This window comes from Chionomys nivalis, chromosome 2 (assembly GCF_950005125.1).
Source record: "Chionomys nivalis chromosome 2, mChiNiv1.1, whole genome shotgun sequence".
NCBI lineage: Eukaryota > Metazoa > Chordata > Mammalia > Rodentia > Cricetidae > Chionomys > Chionomys nivalis.
The window spans coordinates 84,809,233-84,829,895 of record NC_080087.1 but is presented as its reverse complement, the minus strand read 5'-3'; the positions used below and the strand labels follow the sequence as shown (position 1 = coordinate 84,829,895).

At 51.3% G+C, this 20,663-nt stretch overlaps 2 protein-coding genes and 1 long non-coding RNA gene across 5 annotated transcripts; 1 reads left to right on the top strand and 2 right to left on the bottom strand.

Moving 5' to 3' along the window:
* LOC130866067 (protein FAM187B-like) lies at positions 1 to 717 on the bottom strand. Its single transcript, XM_057757322.1, has one exon. The coding sequence runs from the start codon at positions 715 to 717 to the stop codon at positions 1 to 3; it is 717 nt and encodes a 238-aa protein (XP_057613305.1).
* A 3,919-nt stretch (positions 718 to 4,636) lies between these two features.
* On the top strand, positions 4,637 to 20,382 carry Lsr (lipolysis stimulated lipoprotein receptor). 2 transcript variants are annotated; one of them, XM_057756716.1, is made up of 10 exons: positions 4,637 to 4,967; positions 5,857 to 6,201; positions 12,228 to 12,347; positions 15,537 to 15,593; positions 16,130 to 16,276; positions 18,706 to 18,870; positions 18,984 to 19,043; positions 19,142 to 19,273; positions 19,427 to 20,055; positions 20,138 to 20,382. In XM_057756716.1, exons 1-10 carry the CDS (start codon positions 4,874 to 4,876, stop codon positions 20,171 to 20,173), a joined length of 1,785 nt encoding a protein of 594 aa, XP_057612699.1. In that variant the 5' UTR covers positions 4,637 to 4,873; the 3' UTR covers positions 20,174 to 20,382. The 2 variants fall into 2 exon arrangements, with proteins under 2 accessions (XP_057612699.1, XP_057612704.1); XM_057756721.1 differs by lacking the exon at positions 15,537 to 15,593 and having other exon boundaries at positions 4,639 to 4,967; positions 20,138 to 20,381.
* On the bottom strand, positions 16,533 to 19,637 carry LOC130866313 (uncharacterized). 2 transcript variants are annotated; one of them, XR_009056339.1, is made up of 4 exons: positions 19,497 to 19,637; positions 19,327 to 19,368; positions 19,125 to 19,202; positions 16,637 to 16,671 (listed from the first exon to the last, which is right to left on the bottom strand). It is a non-coding gene; the product is annotated as an uncharacterized LOC130866313 (long non-coding RNA). The 2 variants fall into 2 exon arrangements; XR_009056342.1 differs by lacking the exon at positions 19,125 to 19,202 and having other exon boundaries at positions 16,533 to 16,671.
* Positions 20,383 to 20,663: the final 281 nt, after the last annotated feature.

The window sequence follows — 20,663 nt, the reverse complement described above, 5'->3', positions numbered from 1 at the left end:
TTACCTGTAGATGGAAGCCAAGGGACAGCTGAGCCACGCGTGGTTGGCGGTTTTGTCCAGTTGATGAGTGTCAAAGACGAAGTATGGCTGGATGGTTTCTGTGATGGTGTCACAGGGCACCTGGCAGGCTTGTAGCTGGAGTTCAGGCCGCAGGCGGACGTGGGTCACCTTCTCCTTTCTCAGGTAGAGCCAGCAGGGCATGGATTTTCCTAGCGGCTCCTCCATGTAGCAGTAACCCAGACGTTTGCGCTCACCCGGCTTTTCGCAACGGTTACAGTCTTGCCAAGGATCCCAGCGGGTAAAAACGAGTACCTCGCCTCCTAGGTTCATGGTCTCATTTTCCAGGGGCCTTTGGCCCAGGTCTTTGTGTGTGATACGTAGCAGGGTTATATCCTGAAAGTCAATCTCATATTCGACCACACGGGTCTTATAATTATCCAGACAGCGGTAAAGCCCCGTCTGGGACGGCTGAGGGTTGGGTAACTGCAGGTTGCTCCCAAACAGTATCTTCATGTTGGGCATGGAGTTGAGCAGGGACAGCTTGTCCTCCAGAGTTGAAGAAAAATACCATAGTGCTTTGGGATGGTTACACTGCAGGATCACATCATTGCCCGAGAGTAAGGCGTACTGGCACACATTCTTATGTGGACAGTTGATTAGTTTCTGGGCCCACAGCACGGGAAGAGAAAGACTAGCCAACCACAGAGTGGCCAGCATGGCTGAAGACTACAGAAAGAACTTAAGAACCTTCTTGGGTACTGTGATGTCACCCACAGAACTTGGGTGCTAAGTCCTGTGTACCGGGGTCCAGCGAGTTTTCAGAAATACACATCGAACATATAAGACTTGAACTGGAGAGATGTCTCAGCAGTTAGCAGCACCAGTTGCTCTTCTAGAGGACCCGGGATTGTTTCCTACCACACACACACACACACAGCAGCTCACAACTGTCTACAATTCCAATCCCAGAGGACCTGCTGCCCTCTTCTGGCTTCTGTGGGCACCAGGCACACATGTGGTGTACAGACATGCATGCAGGCAGACACATGAACATAAAACAAAAACTGAACTATGTGTGAGTAAGATAGAACTTGATGTGAGATTCCCCTTTGTATGCTGTGAATATCATTGGTTAATAAAGGAACTGTTTTGGGCCTATTGCAGAGCTATAGGGGAACAGAGCTAGGTGGGGGAAACTAAACTGAATGCTGGGAGAAAAGAGGTGGAGTTAGGGAGAAGCCATGGAGCTTCTGCAGGAGACAGATGTACTGAAACTTTACTGGTAGGCCACACCTTGTGGTGATGCACAGATTAATGGAGATGGGTTAAATTAAGATGTAAAAGTTAGAAAATAAGCCGGACGGTGGTGGCGCACGCCTTTAATCCCAGCACTCGGGAGGCAGAGACAGGTGGATCTCTGGGAGTTCGAGGCCAGCCTGGTCTACAAGAGCTAGTTCCGGGACGAGCACCAAAGCTACAGAGAAACCCTGTCTTGAAAAACCAAAAAAAAAAAAAAAAAAAAAAAAAAAAAAAAAAAAAGAGTTAGAAAATAAGAATCTAGAGCTAGTGGGCCAAGCAGTGATTTAAATAATATGATTTCTGTGTGATTATTTCAGGGCTGAGTAGCTGGGAACCAACAAGCGGCTTCCTCCAACAATAATTTACATATCCCCAGGAAGTAGATAGGATGAACTCAAAAGACAAATTATCCACCCTCACACATCCAGTACATGAAGACACTGTGTGCTTTGAATCTAAACATACACTATAGGTCACACACATGTTTGAGTCCCAGATGGTGGTACTGATGTTGATGGTATTGAAAAACCTTAGTGTTTATCCCACCAAATGATAGGAAAGACCATTACCCAAATTCTTGAGTCAGATTATACAAGCTTTATTTTATATCAGGGCTCTGTGTCTAGAGGTGGGGCTTAGCATCAAACATGGGAGAAGGCTGGGTTTATATTAGCCCCCAAACTTCAAGGCCAGGGGGTTTTCAAGGATTTTTAGTTATGTAGGAACATGGAGGAACATCTCAATATTATTTGGCAGAACATCATATTAGGGTGGGGGTCGGGATATAGGTATGGGACACGTCAAACTGGTCAAATTCAAGTTTTACAGAAAACAGGTATGGCTTTTAATCTTAAGATGGAGTCAGGCTGGTTCATCATTGGGAAGCGGAACTCAGTTGGCAGAAGTAGGGCAGTCCTTGGGTCTCTCTTGTCCCTGGCCCTTCCTGTCTGCCTGACTGCTTCCTAGCCTCCGTGAAGCAAGCAACATGCTTAGTTCTCGGCCTCACCAGCCTTCAAAAAGCCCCAAATGATGTGCCCATCCAAACATGCCCCAAAACCTTTGAAAACATGAGTCAAAATAAAAAGATTTTACAAAACAAACAAAAACCCTATTTCTCACAGGCCTATGTCTCAGAGACAAAAAGTGCCTGACATGGGAATGGGACAAGATCTTCATGTCCATCAAAAGGGGGACACACAGATACTGAAGTCCAGTGGGAAGCCATGACAAGGACCACCTCTCCTAGAGATAGATTTTTTTGGGGGTGGGGGTGGGGGTTCAAGACAGGGATTCTCTGTATAACAGTCCTGGCTGTCCTGGAACTCACTTTGCAGATCGAGCCAGTCTCGAACTCACTGAGATCTGCTGCCTGCCTCTGCCTCCTGAGTGCAGGGATAAAAGCCATGTGCCATCACTGCCCGGCCATAGGACAGATTCTTAAATCATCATTAAATCATCCCCTTGGTGTCAAAGGGATGTACTAATCGTGACAGTCTAGATTCCATCATTCCGAAATCTTAGTTCCATAACCCCCTTCTTTCTTCACATTCATACCTGGCATTGGTTAGTGGAGAGGGCCCCTCTACAAGGTCCCCACAGATGCCATCCGAAACCACACTGGTTCCTGCGGCAGGGGAAGGCATACTGTCGATTAAATGCTCTGGACTGGGAGGGGAACCCTCTCTACTTTTGTATAGATGCTACTAACTATAAGTGACCTAATGCAGCCACCCATAACTATAGGAGGGCCGGGAACTATAGAGGTGGAATATTTACTAAGCAACGTTGTCTTTAGGACAGGAAAAGATAGGTGGAGAAACTATAGCTAGTAAAATATCGGATGACAGTAAATGCTTCGAGGAGGAAAACGTGGGAGAGAGAAGTTGGGGATAAGCCTGCCCTGGGAGGAAGCACGCATCTTATCTTTGTGTAGAGATGGGGTATGTAAAAATGTTGAAAATGTGGTGATTAGGACGGGTTCTAATCTAATACAGATTCTCTTTCCTACATTGAAGATGATGGATGACCAAGTTCCTAGGTATCGATCGATAACATTGACAATAGCGAGGGTGTACAAAACACAAGGTGATGCGTATTACTGGTTTAGAGTTACAGACGGTAGCAATGGTGGCTATGATGATTTCCTCTATTTTTAAATCATGACGGCTCATGAGCAGGGTGAAATTTTATGAGAAGGGTTTGCCTTTGAATGCGGCCCTGAGGAAAATGGGATGAGGTGTCCGCAGCAGGAAGGGAATTCTGGTAGCGACAACAGCCTTGTGTCCGATTCAGGACACGCCAGGTCAGTGTGGCTGAAGCCAACTAAGCGAAGAATGCAAAGTGACGTTGGGGAGGGGCAATCAGGCCGGTATGAGTGTTTTGAACTTTTCCTGGGAGTAAGGAGGGGCTACGGGATATTCCTGAGCAGAAGGATGTGACCGAGTTTTACAAGACAGAGAAGACAATGATAGTACTCCCAACCCACCGGCCAGTTCACAATCTCCTAGAATGCGCGTCCTCTAGACGCCAGCAGGGAGCAGCAGTGTAACGCCGAGAAGGCCGAGAGCCGCTGGCCGCTCCCGGGGTGCAGGTGACGGTCTGGGAACCTTTGAACAGAAACAAGTCTCCCGACCTCTAGTCTTGGCACAGCGCTTTTAAGCGTCAGAACTTCCGGAAGCCTGACCTCGAGTAAGGGATGACTGAAGGGGAGGTGGAGAGGGAACCACAAGTAACGAAACTGCCGAAGAACGACTGCAACTTTTTCAAAAGTTCCGTCCCCACGAGCGTCGCCTGCGGGGCCAGAGCATCACTTTCGGGGGTGGGGGGGGCGCTCATTGATACTTGAGTCATCCAACTTAGGAGCCCAGAAAGTCCCCGACACCTCCCCCACCGGGACGAGAGTGGGAAGGCAGGCAGCGTCACCGACACGCCTCTGCCAGCCGGGACCTTGCTGGGCCTGGCACCTCCCCGCAGGGCGCACCTAGGCGGGTCCATCGGCGCGGGAGACAGGGGTGGGGACCGGCAGCGAACAGGTGCACAGCAGGGCCGGACCCTCTCGGCAGGTGGAGCAACCCCAGGGGGTCTCTGTCTTCCGGGAGCACGGTCCTATCAACTTTGGCCAGAGCAGCAGGTGGCTGCACACGTCGCCTGGGGTGCGGGCGCCCTCCGGGCTAAGTGGTCACTTGGTTCAGGCCCTGGGGGCAGGAGCGCACCTGAGTCAGCCCACTTCCGGGGAGGGAGGCCCGCAAGCCCCTCCTCCGCCGCCCACCCCCAAGCCCAGCCCCAGGGCTCCCACCCTTGTGTACCTGGGCGGATCCATTCCTGGGAGTGCACAGGGGGTGGAGTGACCCAGAGAGCCGTCGCACACCGGGTCAGTTGTCCCGGGAGAGCCGAAGACATGAGCTTCGTCCAAGGTTTTTTTGTAGGCTAGAACTCCTTCAGTGTAGAGAAAATGGACTTGGATTAAGGGCCGGGCGGATCAAGTACCCTTCTCGGCCTTGGTTCTCACCGCGCCCCCTACTCTTGGGATACTTGGGAGGGGACGCGCGGGCTCCGTCGCTGCTAGACGGCCGCGATGGCGCCGGCGCCCAGCGCGCCTTCTGAGGCGCCTGGCTACCGTCCGACCACTATGTTCTTCGTGTGGCTCTTTCTCATCACTTACTGTCCAGGTAAGGAATGGGGTCCCCGGTGCTGTGGGACGGCGGGAGGGCACTACAGAAGGTAGATGGAGGGCTGCGGTTTTCACCGGTCCTGGAGGAGCTGGAACCAAGAGGCGGGGGTGATGGCTAGTTCGAGGGTGCAGATTCGAGACCACCAGATTCCGCCTAGCTGGGGAGACCTCTGTGTGCCAGAGGAAGGGAATTTCTTTTATTGGCGCGTCCAGCCCGCTCCTCCGCCTTTGTTGGAGATAACAGGAAGTGAAACTCTGGGGATTCTAAGCCTGAGAACTGTACCCTTTGTGGGACAGGAGCAATGCCCCCCCCATCAAGGGAAAGGCCAGGCATTGGGATCTTGGGCACACCCCAAGATTTCTAAGTGTTGGGGTAACGGGGAGAGGGCACTCGAGGGCTAGATCCGACGTTCCCTGAAAGAAGAGCTCGAGAAATAGTAGTCCTGGCTTGGAGTGGGTGTGGAATTGGGGACTCCCCACCCCACCCACCTCCCGGGTGTCTGTAGGGTGGACTTCATAACCTGTAACCATCCTCCGCTGGCCATTGCGCGCTTACATTGAATATTGATTGGCTCAGGAAGGGTTCTATTTGTGTTTGGGTGTGCATTTTGAGGAGAGTCTGGGGAGGAAAAGGTGGACAGAGTATTTATTCCAGGAACCTGGCCTATGGGGCTACATATATATCACTTTTCAGCCCCAAGGGTGTGTAAAATGGGCACATCATCCAATTTGCCTCACCAGTCTAAGGGATTAAGGAGCAGTATGCCAAGTGCTCTGACAAAAAAAAAAAACAAAAAAAAAAACACGCTCACTGTTAAGAGGCATGGCTCCTTGCTGTTACGGGACCCACTGAGTTCAGCTCTCCCTGTTGGCTCCTCTGCTCCCAGCTCCGGCCAACGCCATCCAGGTGACTGTGTCGGACCCCTACCACGTGGTAATCCTGTTCCAGCCCGTGACGCTGCCCTGCACCTATCAGATGAGCAGCTCCATCTCAACCCCAATCGTGATCTGGAAGTACAAGTCATTCTGCAGAGACCGCGTGGCCGACGCCTTCTCCCCCGCCAGTGTGGAGAACCAGATAAATGCCCAGCTGGCAGCTGGCAACCCTGGCTACAACCCCTATGTGGAGTGCCAGGACAGTGTGCGCACTGTCAGGGTGGTGGCCACCAAGCAGGGCAACGCCGTGACCCTTGGAGACTACTACCAGGGCAGGAGGATCACCATCACAGGAAGTATGTGGGGCAGGGCTGGAGGAGGCTCGCTGGTGGGGGGGGGGGTGCGAGGGTTTGAGTGTCTCGATGGGATAATGAAGGGAGGGATCCTTCCACTCACCCACCTGTCCCTCCACCTGACCCTCCACCTATCCGCTCATTCACCTACCCACACATCCATCCACCCACACATCACCTATCATCCATCTAGCCTTCTATCCCATTACCCCACAATACAGTCCTACCCTGTGCCAGGTTTGTTCCAGGCTCCGGGAACACAGAATTAAACCCTCCAATCACTCTCCTGTGAAGCTCACAGTGTTGTAAGGGAGAGAGACTCAAGATACAGTGTCAAAAGTTTGCAGATTTAAAACAAACAAAAACCTGTTATTTTATAATTGATACTAAACATGCTAGCGGTGAGAAATAATACTTCCGCCAGCTATGGTGGCTCACACCTGTAATCCCAGCACTCGGGAGGTTGAGGCAGAAGAATCTCAGGTTCAAGACCAGCTTGTGCTATATATAGTGAGACCCAGGGCCTGATTCAAATTTATCTGGAGTGGATTAACTCAGGGAGACCACACAGCAATTGAGTGACTCTCTGTTCTATTATTGTCATTTTTTCAGAGCCCCCTAGAGACAAGTGACTTGCTGGGGTGTTGCACAGTTAATAATAGCTGTGTCCTAACTCCACTGCTGTAGGTCTAGTCTTCAGTCGTTCATTCATTCATTCATTCATTATTCTTGTTCTCTGGTGTTGCTATAGATGGAACCCAGGGTTTGGAACATACTAGGCAGGTGCTCTACCCCTGAGCCACATTCTAGCCCCTCACTGGGGGATTCTAGGCAGGGGCTCTACCACTGAGCCACACCCCAGCCCCTCACTGGGGGATTCTAGGTAGGGGCTTTACCACTGAGCCACCTCAGCCCCTCACTGGGGGATTCTAGGCAGGGGCTCTACCACTGAGCCACACCCCAGCCCCTCACTGGGCAACTCTAGGCAGGGGCTCTACCACTGAACCACGCCCTGAGCCCCTTACTGGGTGACTCTAGGCAGGGGTTCTACCCCTGAATTATATCCACAGCCATTGCCTTGATGTTTACCGTGGATCTGCTGTGTCCCAGGTGCTGTTAGACGCACTGGGAATACAGTGGTAAGCAGAATAGCCCCAGACCCTTGTCCCTGCCCCACATTACCTTCCAGAAGTCACACTGCCAGTGAAAAGACTTGGGAAGACTGGCAGCCCTGGGCATGATGGTGCACACCTGTAATCCTACCTAGCCTTGGGGAGGCGGACGACCACCCTCGGCTATGTAGCAAGTTGGAGGTCAACCTGACTACTTGAGCCCCTGTTTCAGGAAGTTTTGTTTAAGTATGGGAGATTTCCGATAGTTTTACAAGGTCCAAAGAAGGTAGCATTTGGCGGTGTGTGTTTGATGACTTGGATGTGCCATCTTTGCTAGTGTGATCTGAAGGGTAGAGGAAGGACATAGGGACAGCAGCGGGCCAGGGGTGCAGGCGTCCCAGGTAACGGATGTGTCCATCCATTCCTTGCCTCACAGGCGGCGGGGTGGCTCTTAGCAGATCCCTGGAAACCAAGCCGTAGAGTATGCCCTCTCCCCATCAGGGCGCAGGTGGACGGCGGGGTCCCAAGGAATCAGGTCTCAAGGAATTGCCTTGAATCTCCATGGAAATCCTAAGCTTCCTTGAAGTTGGGGGCTCACTCTGGGCCTGATTGCACAATCCTAATCAGGACACCACAGACAGAGATTGTTCTTAAAGGCTGGCTGGGCCTGGGTCTGCTCTGAGGGACACAAAACTCAGGAATGTCCATCAGGATATACCCTGGAGGACCCTCATGACCAGACTGGGTGTCTCCAACTGGCTTATTTCAACAGTGGTGGGTAAGTGTTCAAGTAACCATGGGAGTGTCTTTCCTCTTCATCCTTGAGGATAAAGAGAGGAGAGGTGGGCCTCTCGGTGGCATCCCTAGGGTCATCCACTCTCCTAGTTTTAAGAGTGGAAGGGGCTGGAGAGATGGCTCAGTGGTTAAGAGCATTGCCTCTTCTTCCAAAGGTCCTGAGTTCAATTCCCGGCAACCACATGGTGGCTCACAACCATCTGTAATGAGGTCTGGTGCCCTCTTCTGGCCTGCAGACATACACATAGACAGAATATTGTACACATAATAAATAAGTATTTTAAAAAAAAAAAAAAAAGAGTGGAAGTGACTGGCCTGTCCCCAGCCACTCAGGAGGCTCAGGCAGGGGAGCGGAAGTTCAAGGCCACTTAGTGAAACCTTGTCTCCGAAAACGAAGAGTAAAAGGGGCTGAGCTGCAGCTGGTGGCACCGTGCCTGTCTAGTGTGGGTAAGGGCATAGGTCCCCAGGAACTGCACAAGAAAATCGTGATGGGAAAAACAAATGCCCGCCACCTCCCAGTGCCTCTCTTCCACTCCTGCTTTGGGGGTGTGGGGTGTTTTATTGGAGGCCCTAGTGTTAATCTCTTGAGGCTGCTTAGAGCCACGTGCCCCCATTCTCAGCAGCACTGAATAGGACCTGAAATCTTGATGCTTCCCTCTGCCATGTGCAAATAAGGAATCAGGACATCATAGCCACGGAGGAGCCCAGCCTTCTTCCCACTGGAGACCAGTATCTTGGCCTCTCACCTCACCCCCGTGGAATCAGTGCCTAGCCCCTGTGATGTCAGGGGCCAGCAGGGACCAGGAACAGGGTGTGCCTCACAGGAAGGAGGTGAGCCCAGGCCTCAGGAGTGATCAAAAGAAGCCGGAAAGCCTTGCTGTTCATAGGTTCTGAAAACATTAAATGGGCCAAATACAATACAGCAAGGCCCAGAGCTGGTCCTAGAGGCCCTTGGTTGTAATGTCTGGCCTATGTAATCACTTCCTGTGCCAGGGGGTTCCTGTTCGCTCCTTTATCTTTGGACAGGACTTGCTATAAAGTATATGGCTCAGGGAAGAGCTATTGAGTCCATAGGAGTGGGGACCACGGCCAGTGGGCCTCCCTGCCAGCCAATCCCTTGGATCCAGGGTCCCCTCTAAGAGCATTAACCATGGTGCCCCATTTCATGGCACCCAGCACCCACTGTTGTACCCCAGATACATAAATGGGAAATCCTCCAGAGAGTAGTACAGGAAAATCTGGAATACTTAGGACAGTCTGAGTTACTGAGTTTCTGAGGGCTTTCTGAAAGGATGGGAGTCTGCATTGGAGGAATCTGCACGCAGACAGCCTCAGTCAACAGCGAGGTCTTCACTCCTCCCTGGTCACCCCTGGGCAGCCTTCCCAGAGTTGAACGGCTCCCCACTTCCACGCCTGGCACTTTCTATCCCTCCTAGGTCATGTTCTTTATACCACACTCCCCATCTGATAGGCAGCCTGTGTTTTAGCTCTGGTCGGAAGCCCTCTAAAGACAACTTTGCTCCATGAAGTTTCTAGGTTCTTCTCAGAACCTCTGAACATCTTATTACTGGAGAACTCTTGAGACGGTTTCTAGCCTTGTCTTCTCCAGGATTTCACTCAGCAGCCCAGACGGGCACTGAACCCACCATTCTACTTCAGCCTCCCAAGTATTGTAATTAACATATTTGTATATATTTGTGTGGTCATACCTGGCTCAAGCTTTTGTTTTTATCATTAACAAATTAACATGTGAGTTCAAGGCCAGCCTGATCTGCACAGTCAGTTCCAAGTCAGCCAATAAAGAACTAAACGTACCTTTTATGAAAAAAAAAATCCAAAACTAAAAATGAATTATTTAAATGAGCTAAGTGGCATTGTTTTTTATTCCCATGCATTTCCTTGGCCAAGCTCAGTAAAAGCAAGGTTCTCCAAGCACCTTTGGTTTGCTATGAGATTACATATCACGTGGAAAATGTCTTTGAATGTTCCTGAGAGGTTAAGGCTGGTTGTCTCCTAGTGCTGTAAAATAAGTGTACCCTGGAATCCCTGGAAGGGCCAGGGAACCCCAGGGAACCCCCTGGCCACACTGAGAACCTTCACGCTTTTTTGTTTTGTTTTAAAAGGCATCTTGCCATCATCACATCCAGTTCAACCTTTGCTTTCTAGTGAAAGTTATTTAAACACTTCCCGGAACATTCAGTGCAGTTTGTTGCGGGGCAGGGGTTGAGGTGGTCTCCCTATGTAGTCCAGGCTGGCTTCAAATTCTCCATCCTCATGGCTTACCCTCCCCAGTGCTAGAGATCATAGGCATGTGTCAGCCATACCCCCAGCCATGTTGAATGCTGAGTGAATGGAACAAGTAGTAAAAGCTAAGGAGAGGGATGACCCTCCATGGAATCAGGTGACTGAGGCCGACTCTGTTCTGACATTGTCATAGGCAAAGAGTGGGCGCCAGGCTTCAGTGAGCGAGGAGGGGAGCCTTGTGAGTTGGGGTGAGAGTGCACCTCCCGGTTGGGGCTTGAAAATGGAAAAGCAGCCTACATGGATGGAGGAAGGAACCTAGCTGGAGTAGGCTGAAGGCCCGTGAGATCATGGGGGTGACATTGACATAGCCAGTGACCAGAGAATATGCTAAGGGCTTTGCAGGCCTAGGGACTGTGCTTGGCATGATCTAGGTGGGTTCTGGAAAGGGGTTTCTTTTGAGGAAGCTTAGCCCTTAGTAGCTGGTGTCCCAGTAGGTGCCAGGTATCATGATTTGGGCAGCCACGGTTAACATGGGTGTGGTGGACAGGTTTGTCATGCAGGCTCCTAGGTCCATGGGAGCCGGCGGCAGGCAGGTCATTAGGAGCCTCAGATCGCAGCCATGATCCCCTGGGGTTCTACTGGCTGGAAGAAATGCTTACCACTAGGGCAGAGTCTCCAAGCCGAGACTTCCCAGTCAGGTAGACGAAAGGATGTAACTAATTAGGGCCTGAGGAGTCCAGAGTAAACCGGATGTGCTAAAAGACTTTCATTAGTGGTGTAATTAGCAGGTTCCTTGCCTGGGGCTGCTTCAGACCAGAGCGTCCCCAAGCCCTGGGACCGGCCTGGAATGTGGGGGACAGGAAGGGAGGAGGGTGGGCTTGGAACTGGGAAGGTCTCTCCCACACCTGTCACACCCACTCCTTGGTGCCCAGGCATCTCCTATCTGGGATCTGGCCTAGTTAGTTTGGCTCCCTTGTTATGCGCCCAGCCTCAAGGCCTGCCCTGCCGAGGGAGGTGAGGCTTGGGCTTTGAGACTCACAGGCACTGGAGTCAGGCCATCCCTGCATTTGGCTGGATTAGGTCATCACTCCACACCACACTTCTCACCCCCAAACCACAGTGAGAATGGTGCCCCCCTCCTGGGCTTGGTTTGGGCTGGTTTTGTTTCTGTGTCAGTGCTGGGCGAAGTCAGGGGCTCTGTGTGCTAGGCAAACCTTCTACCACCGTGCCACAGCCCTCGCCTGTGTTTGTTTGAGGTAAGGTCATACTATAGCCCAAACTGCATTCAGCTTGAGACCATGCTGCCTCCGTTTCCTGGATGCGGGATGAGCTGCCTGTGCCACCATGCCTGGCACCCAGATGTTTTCAAAGAACCCATGTTTGGTGTTTAGAGTCATATGTAAAAATGGTAGTGTGCATTTGGATGAATGATGCCATTGAACTGGGTGGGCAGTGTCTGCAATCCCAGCAGTTGGGAAGCTGAGTTTGGAAGGATTTCCAGTTCAAGGCCAGCCTGGGCTACACAGTGAACTACTGTATCAAACAAACAAAAACCTAATGATTTAGTACTTCACGTGGGTGATTTTCGTCTATATTGTCTGTACATCATGTGCGTGCCGGTGCCTGGGGAGGTCAGGGAGGGTACCGGAGCCTCTGGAACTAGAGTCACAGATGTTTGTGAGCTCTTTTGTGTGGGTGCTGGGAACTCAGCAAGAACAACAAGTCCTCTTAGCGGATGAGCCATTTCTGCAGCCCCATCCCTTGCTCCCTTCCCATGGTGTGTGTGTGTTGGGGGGGATCGGATGGACGGACACCCAGGCCCTGTTGATCTCAGTACCACCCCTTGAGGTGTCTTTATACTGTCTCCTCCTGACCCAGATGCTGACCTGACGTTCGAGCAGACGGCCTGGGGGGACAGTGGGGTGTATTACTGCTCTGTGGTCTCGGCTCAGGATCTGGATGGTAACAACGAGGCCTACGCAGAGCTCATTGTCCTTGGTGAGTTGGGTTGGGTTCCCAGGGCCCTGGGGTGGGAGAGTGGGAGCCGGTACTCCTTTTGTCCCCTCTTGTGTGTTCACCCTCTGTCATCCAGCTACCATGCTGGGCCCTGTCGCCTGCTTGCTACCACTCTGTGGCACTGCCAGTCACTTGGGATTCACTGTGCCTTGCACCCCGGACAGAACCTTTCCCTGTATGGCATTTAAATCAGCCAGAGTCAGAGTGGAGAGAACTGAGGAATCTATTGGTCTCTGATTTTAAAAACACACACATGGAGGCAGAGGCAGGTGGTGTAAGGGTCCAAGAAATGCTGAAGAAGACCCCAAACTTGAATAATATGCAGAAACAAAGAGCATTTATTTTATAGAAATAACAAGCATGTGGGGGTCAACCATTTGTACAAAATGACGATCCAGAGAGGAATACACAGGCACTATTAAAGTATAGCTAGCGGAATTCCATAGCTAGGGGAATAGTTAGGTCATCTTAAACATAATTGGTTTAAGAAGGCAGCAGTTATATTAGCACATCTCTGATAGGCTCAAGTTTGGGTTTTTTATTTTGGATAATCTTTGGGTAAATCTAGATGTGTTTCAGGGGGATTACAGGGACTGCCCTATTTTGGTCACCACCTTGAGATACTGTGGGGGCTGGCAGATCTACAAAACAGAGAGACCCTACCTCAAAAACGAACAAAGGTAGAAGGTGGGCAGAGCAGATTGGCAGTGAGAACTTCCTTGACCGCAGTGGGTTGGGGGGGTTGGTTCTGAGTCCCTTGTGACCTGGAACCCGCACCGCGCTTAGAAGCTCAAGGTTACTTAGAATTCCTGATAAAGCAAGTATGTTACAGTGCAAGCTGTTACATTGTCTCCGAGAGGACAACAGCAAGTAAAGTCCACAGGTGTTTGAAAGGGTGTATTCTGAGAGGGAGGTGGCCCATGCTGGAATCTCTGCCCTTGGGAGGCTGAGTCAATACAATCAAGAGTTCTAGGCCAGTCTTAAGCCACATAGCTCCTCCTTTCAGGACAACCTAGACTATATTGAATTTCAGGGTAGTCTGAGCTACACAGTGAATCTCTAGCTAGCCTGAACTACATAATGAGGCCTGTTTAAAAAGGGAGTGGGGGCCTTTTCTTTTTTTGTTGTTTTTGTTTTGTTTTCAAGATTTAGTTTGTGTAGTGCTGTTTTGCCTACATGTTATGACTGTGTGAGGGTGCCCTATCCCTTGGAACTGGAGTTGCAGTTATGAGCTGCCACGTGGGTGCTGGGAATTGATCCCAGGTCCTCTGTATAACCGAAGTTGGACCTACATTCGGCTACATTCCCAGGACCATGGTGTACCATGAGTCCCTCGTCCAAATACAATGTCTTCTGTTCTTTTGGGGGTGGTGCTGTGTGTGGAAATTTGAGTGTGTCTAAACAAGATGGACGGCAAGGGCCAGGGAGAGTGTCCCCAGGGTCTCCAGTCTGGCCAAGTGGTTTCCTTGCATGGGCCAATCAGAAGCCATCCCATAGTCTTACATGGCATTTGCTGGGTGTGAGAGAAGCTTCGGTTGCGCATTGCCATCCTCATGGTGGGATCCGGTCCAGAGAGAGCTCGAGCCACAGGACAAAGGGCAAGTGATGGAATCCGCTCTCTGATGACCTAGGGACCTTTATTGGCATGTGCCATCAACAGGTCTAGGAGCTACTCGGGATCTCACAATGTTTGTGGTTTATATCTCATGTTAAAATTGAACTAGGAACATTGTTTGAAACAGGCGATGTGGCCCAAATTGAAGTGGTGATCCTCCCATCTCTCCTCCCTTGAGTACTTAGATTATATATAGCATGTGCCACACAACTGGCTGAAACTGGCAAGTTTTTAAAATCCCAAGGTAACTCGGCTGTTCGATACTAGCCGCCAAGATAATGGTGGTCTGTCAGGGAGCCTGTGGAAATCCTGTTGTGCCTCAGGAGAGGGGAGTACACTTAGAGTCATGAGACCAAGTTCTGGCCTACTGGCCCACACGTTGTTTTGGGTTTTTAACTCGTTTGTTTGTTGTGCGTCAGGATCTCCTGTAACCTTCAATTCATCCGGTAGCTGAGGCTGCTTTAAACTCCTGTTTCTCCTGCCTCGACCAAGTGGGTGTGCCCTGGAGGGAGGTTGATGTGTTGATGTGGAACCACAGTTTCCTGCATGTATGTGCGCGCGTGTGCATGTGTGCATGCGTATGCACTCTCCTGTGTGTTTGTGGGACACAGGAGCTCATGGCACCTGGGTCTTGAAGCGTAGGACCAGATATGATTTTAACGTGCCTTCACGGCTCCTTACTACACTGGGAAAAACTATTGTGGGCCCGAGTGTAGCTGGGTGGTGTAGCACGTGCTTCATATTCATGAGGTCCTGGGGTCAACCCCCAGCACTTCAAAAATATACTATTTGTATTTCACAATTATGTTGCTGTACAGATAATTTATTATGATAGACTTGGTATCATTTTATCTTCATATTTTACTATTCAAAATTTAACTTTGACATAAGCTTTATTTATTCTTTGATATTTCATACAAATATATAATGTTTTGGTAATATACATGCATGTGCCCCACACCCCACTTCCAATTTGCCCCAGATACCCCCAACCCGCTCCCCTCCCAAATTCACCTGTTTTTAAAAACTAACCTGAGTCTTGTTATTATTAACTATACGCTCATGGGTGTGTGGGCAAACCCACTCTGTGGCCACATCCCCAAAGAAAAGTGACTGACTTCCCCAGCAGCTATAAGTTGGCCAAAAGTTCCTCATTTTGAGCCCTGAGTGGTGCCTCCTGCCTGTAATCCTGGAACCAAGGAGGCGGAGGCAGCAAGCCTGCTTCAAGTTCAAGACAACCTGAGCCACCATGTAAGACCTTGTTTCAAACCAAACAATAAACAATTTTGTGGTGGTCTCTAGAGTATACCTACCATGCCTGACAGGACTTATATACATGGGAGATGGGAATGCCAGGCTGAGGTCAAACCCTTCGGATGGGGCCCTTGTGGCAGGGTGGAAGGCGTGCATATACCCCTAGTCAGGACTGTCCTAGGTGACCATTGTGTTTGTCTCTGCTCCAGGCACGTTTTCCACTGTTGAAGCTGGCCGTTCTAAGGGTGTTGGCTTTGGCTGGCCATGGCCAACATAATCTTGTTTCTCTTTTGTCCCTTCAGGCAGGACCTCAGAGGTCCCTGAGCTCCTACCTGGTTTTCGGGCGGGGCCCTTGGAAGGTATGGGGTGGAACCCCTGTTAGATTGCTTCTGTTTCTAGTACTTTTCTCCCCCTAATCTCTTCTCGCTGTGGACTTCCACTAAACCCACCCCTTTCTGACATCTAGTGGCCTGGCTATGGGCTCGGGGTGGCCTGGGCTGATTGAACAGGTTCCGGGGTGCAGGCAAGGGACTCGAGTGACTGGTACCTGCTGTGTTCTTCTGGGGTTGAGGTATGGGCTCTTTCTCTTCTGAAGGCTCCTTTTTGTTTGTGTTGCTCCAGCCAGGCTCCCTCTTGCTCCCTGCTTTGGCTGTCTGAACTCAGGATAAGGTCTCCCATGTAGTGACTTAACCTGACTGCAGTGGGGTTTGTGTCCCTTTGTCGCTATGCCCCAGTCTTGGGCACAGAGAACCAAGCGGTAGTTGCAGGTTCTCTGAGGAGCTTTGCAACTAGTCCCTGTCCCAGAGTTACCCTGTGGAGCCTGGGTGCCCTGCCCCGTCCATCTTTATCATTACTCAGGCCTCCCAGCTCAGGGCCCGTTCTCCTTTCTCTGCAGATTGGCTCTTCGTGGTCGTGGTCTGCCTGGCGAGCCTCCTCCTCTTCCTCCTCCTGGGCATCTGCTGGTGCCAGTGCTGTCCCCACACCTGCTGCTGCTATGTCAGATGTCCCTGCTGCCCAGACAAGTGTTGCTGCCCGGAGGCCCGTAAGTGCCCCTCACCCACTCTACTGGGCACATCAGCCTGCCCGCCTGCTCTGCAGACTGAGGCAATGTGCAGAGCAGGCCATGCAGACCAGTTACTTACTCTCCGCTATCAGTCACTAACTCCACTGTTCATTTCCTTTATTTTGAGGCTTCTCTTATGGTGTTAGGGATTGAAGCAAGGGCCCTGTGCATGCTAGGCAAACACTGCCACTGAACAACAGCCCTAACTCTTGAGGTTGTTTTCTTTTGAGAGGATAATTTATGGCTGTGGCTCAAAAACAAGATCACCAAAAGTAATAATGTCCAACATTACGAGATATTATTCACAGGAAAGTAAAGACCCCTTTAAAACAAAATCCAGATGGGTTTGACAGTTTTCCTGGGCAGTCCCAGCACTGTGGAAAGAGAAGGTAGAGACAAGAAAAGCTGAAGTTCAAGGCTAGCCTGGGCTACACAGAGCCATCTCAACATACAAAACAAAAACCTCAAGGTTAAGAAACCAAGCAGGGTTTGTAGGGCACATCATTTCAGCTAACTTTAAGCAGCACACAGCTCTCAAACTGCCCTCACATGGCGCCTCTGTATTGAGACATAGCCCTCACATCCAGGCGAGCACCTGTGGAGGGCTGGGGAAATGGGACCAGAAATGAAGGAAGCACCTACCTACAGCAGAGGGAAAGAGGAGAAAGTGGGTAATTCCACCCCCGTGCCTCTTAGGGGACAAAGCTGCTGGCCCTTTAGTCTTCCCTGGAAGGCTGTTCTGTTCGGATAGGTCTGCCCCTTGGTGTTTAACCCAAAGAAAAGAACAGGCCAGATGGGGCTTTGTGGCCAGCTCAGTGCCTGACGGGCTGAGGCAGCTTGGGGCAGAGCTGGGCCCAGCAGGAGTTTGGGGGTTTTCATATTATGTGGGCCCCATGAAAACCCCCCAAACGTCCTCAATTACTCAGACTGACTGGCCTTAAAACTCTGTAGCCCACCAGGTGGTGGTGGTGCACGCCTCAGGAGGCAGAAGCAGGTGGATCTCTGTGAGTTCAAGGTCAGCCTGGTCAATAAAGCAAATTCCAGGACAGCCAGGACTGTTTAACAGAGAAACCCTGTCTTAAAAATCTGAAAAACAACAACAAAAAACTTTATAACCCTGTAAGACTGGAGAGATTAATCCAGTATGGTAGCTTTTAATTAATAATCAATCCAGTATGCCTTTAATTCCAGCATTCAGGAGGCAGAGGCAGGTGGATCTCTATGAGCCTGAGGCCAGCCTGGTCTGTCAGGCAGCTCATAACTGCTTGCGACTCCAGCTTCAGAGTATCTTATTCCTCTGGTCCCATGGGCACCTACACTCAAATGCACATACCCATCCCCAACACACATACATACCAATGAAAAACAATAGAAGTAACTCTTTAAAACAAACAAGAAATAACAAGGACCCAGGGCTGGTGAGATGGCTCCGCTAGTAAAGGGGACGCATTTGGTGGAAGGAGAGAACAGATTTCTGCAAGTTGTCCTCTGACTTCCACAGACTGCCGTGGTGCACACACAATAGACATACATGATGTTGATAATAAACAGACAAAAAAATCCTCTGGTAGGCGTTGAACATGCTGTGACCCTCTGCCTCAGCCTCTAGGTAGCTGGTATTATAGCACTACACCAGGAAGCCAAGATGGACCCAGTGAGTCGAGTTAGGAATTGCCACCAGGACCGCCTCTAGGTTTTACCTAGGATTTACCCTTGAGCTGTCAAGCCAGAATGAGCTGCGTGGATAGGGGTGGGTGTGGCCAGCAATTGGAAACCCTGGAGGTATGTACGACTCCAGGGTGTGGGCCAGGTAAACTTCCAAGGCTCCCGTGTGCTTGCCTGACTCCACAGCTTTCCCACGGTATGGCCTAGGTGCCTCAGTTTATGGAGACACTAGTGGTCCCAGAAGGCGGGGGTGGGGTGGGGGTCTCTAAAGGGGGTGACTTTGCCTACTATGACCTTTAAGAGCAAGGCTGTCATTCTTATCCAGGTCTAAGATCTTCCTGGGTCATTTATGAAGCCTCATCTCAAGACAGTAAAGGAGGGGGCGGGTATTGGGAACGTGGCTCAGTGGTGAAACCGTTACCTAGGAAGTCTAAAGTTCTGGGATCATTACAGAACACAGACATACGATCACCCCGGAGTTTCACATGAAATCTTTCCATTGTCATCTGTTGACAAATAAGCATAACTTGCAAACTGGGGGCCTGATCTACCAGTGTGCACCCCTATTCTCAAAATTCCATGTGGAGTCAGATAGGAAGTGGGGACTTGGTGAAGGCTGTGTCCCCTAACCTACAGTATTGCAGGAATGGGATGGAGGGCAAACTCAGGTTCCCCCAGAATCCCATTCCAACATGAGACAGCACAGCCTCCAATCACCTTTCTCGTGCCAATTTGCCCTCCAGTTTATGCTGCTGGCAAAGCAGCCACCTCAGGTGTCCCCAGCATTTATGCCCCCAGCATCTACACCCACCTCTCTCCTGCCAAGACCCCGCCACCGCCGCCTGCCATGATTCCCATGGGCCCTACCTACGGCAGGTACCCTGGAGACTTTGACAGGAGTAGCTCAGGTAAGACCTGGGGGAGGCTAAGTGGGGTGGGGTAAGGCTAGAAGGGAGCATGGATGATTGGGAGCACTCTGCTTTGCTCCAAAGAGTAACCGCTGACAACCCATCTCTACTAGTCGGTGGCCACAGCTCCCAGGTACCTCTGATGCGTGATGTGGATGGCAGTGTATCCTCAGGTAAGAGCCTGTTGTTTTGAGGTTGAATGTGGCTGAAGAGTTGATCCACATGCACCCCCCCCCAAAAAAAAATACAATCACCTTGTTCCTTTCCACAGAAGTACGAAGTGGCTACAGGATACAGGCTAATCAGCAGGACGACTCCATGAGGGTCCTGTACTATATGGAGAAGGAACTAGCCAACTTTGACCCTTCCCGGCCTGGCCTTCCCAATGGCCGAGTGGAACGGGGTGAGCTGCAGACCTGAGTCTAGGGGAGGATGCATGCTTGATAACAATCTTACCTGCACTCCTTGCCTGCTGTGCTCCCAGGGGAGGGTGTGCGCCTATGGGTGACAAGGTTGGACTTATCCTTAGTCCCACTGACATCACCCTTCTCTACAGCCATGAGTGAAGTCACCTCCCTCCATGAAGATGACTGGAGATCTCGGCCTTCCAGGGGTCCCGCTCTTACCCCAATCCGGGATGAGGAGTGGAGTCACCACTCGCCTCGAAGTCCTAGGATGTGGGAGCAGGAACCCCTTCAAGAACAGCCAAGGGGTGGTTGGGGATCCGGGCGGCCTCGGGCCCGCTCTGTAGATGCTCTGGATGACGTCAACAGGCCCCGCTCCACTGAATCAGGAAGGTCTTCTCCCCCAAGTAGTGGGAGGAGAGGACGGGCCTATGCACCTCCCAGAAGTCGCAGCCGGGATGACCTCTATGACCCCGACGATCCTCGGGACTTGCCACATTCCCGAGATCTCCATTATAATGACGACCTCAGGTCTAGGGACCGGCGTGCGGCCCCCAGATCTCATCAGAGATCCCGGGATCCTCGGGATGCTGGTTCCAGGTCCCGGGACCCTCAGTATGATGGACGACTCTTAGAAGAGGCCTTAAAGAAAAAGGGGTCTGGAGAGAGGAGACTTTACAGAGAGGAAGACGAGGAGGAAGAGGAGGGCCGCTACCCCCCAGCGCCTCCACCTTACTCCGAGACTGACTCGCAGGCCTCACGGGAGCGGAGGATGAAAAAGGTTAGCTAGGTTCCTCTGACTTCACAACCACCCCCCCCTCCAGCCCATCCAGTTCACATTCTTTTCTTTTTTCTTTTTGCAGAATTTGGCCCTGAGTCGGGAAAGTTTAGTCGTCTGATTCCACTTTTTGTATGTAGCTTTTATACATTTTTTTTAAAACTGGAGTACTGATGAAACTCTTTACCAAGCCTAATAAAGTACTTAATCACAAGTTCTGAGCGTCTGTTTTGCTGCGCGACATGGGGGGAAAGGGGGGAGACCAGCGCAGGAAGGACCGGACAGGCCTTCTGCCTTCTCCTTGGCCTGCCGCCTGGACTACGTGCCCCATGCCGCCTCCACCCTGCCCCGCCCCAACGTGCGCATGCGCCCCACATCCGGGAGCGCGCACGCGCGCTTTTCCCCCCTCCCCCATCGTCTGGGCTACCCCCACGACCTACTTTACAGTCTTAACCCTGTGACCCCGGCGATATGAGCCCTGCGTCCGTGTAGCCCGGCATTCTATCCCGGCCCGCGGTGGTCCCTGTAGAGTTCCCGGGCGTAAGCGCGTGCGCGCCCGGCCGCCACCAAGAGACAGACAGCGCGCGCGTTCCCCGGGGTCTGCCCTCCCC

Coding starts and splice junctions, on each gene's coding strand:
- Lsr (XM_057756716.1), top strand. CDS start 4,874: ATGGCGCCGGCGCCCAGCGCGCCTTCTGAGGCGCCTGGCTACCGTCCG. Junction 15,594..16,129: donor TCGGGCGGGGCCCTTGGAAG/GTATGGGGTGGA, acceptor CTTTCTCTGCAG/ATTGGCTCTTCGTGGTCGTG. Junction 16,277..18,705: donor GTGTTGCTGCCCGGAGGCCC/GTAAGTGCCCCT, acceptor TTTGCCCTCCAG/TTTATGCTGCTGGCAAAGCA.
- LOC130866067 (XM_057757322.1), bottom strand. CDS start 717: ATGCTGGCCACTCTGTGGTTGGCTAGTCTTTCTCTTCCCGTGCTGTGG.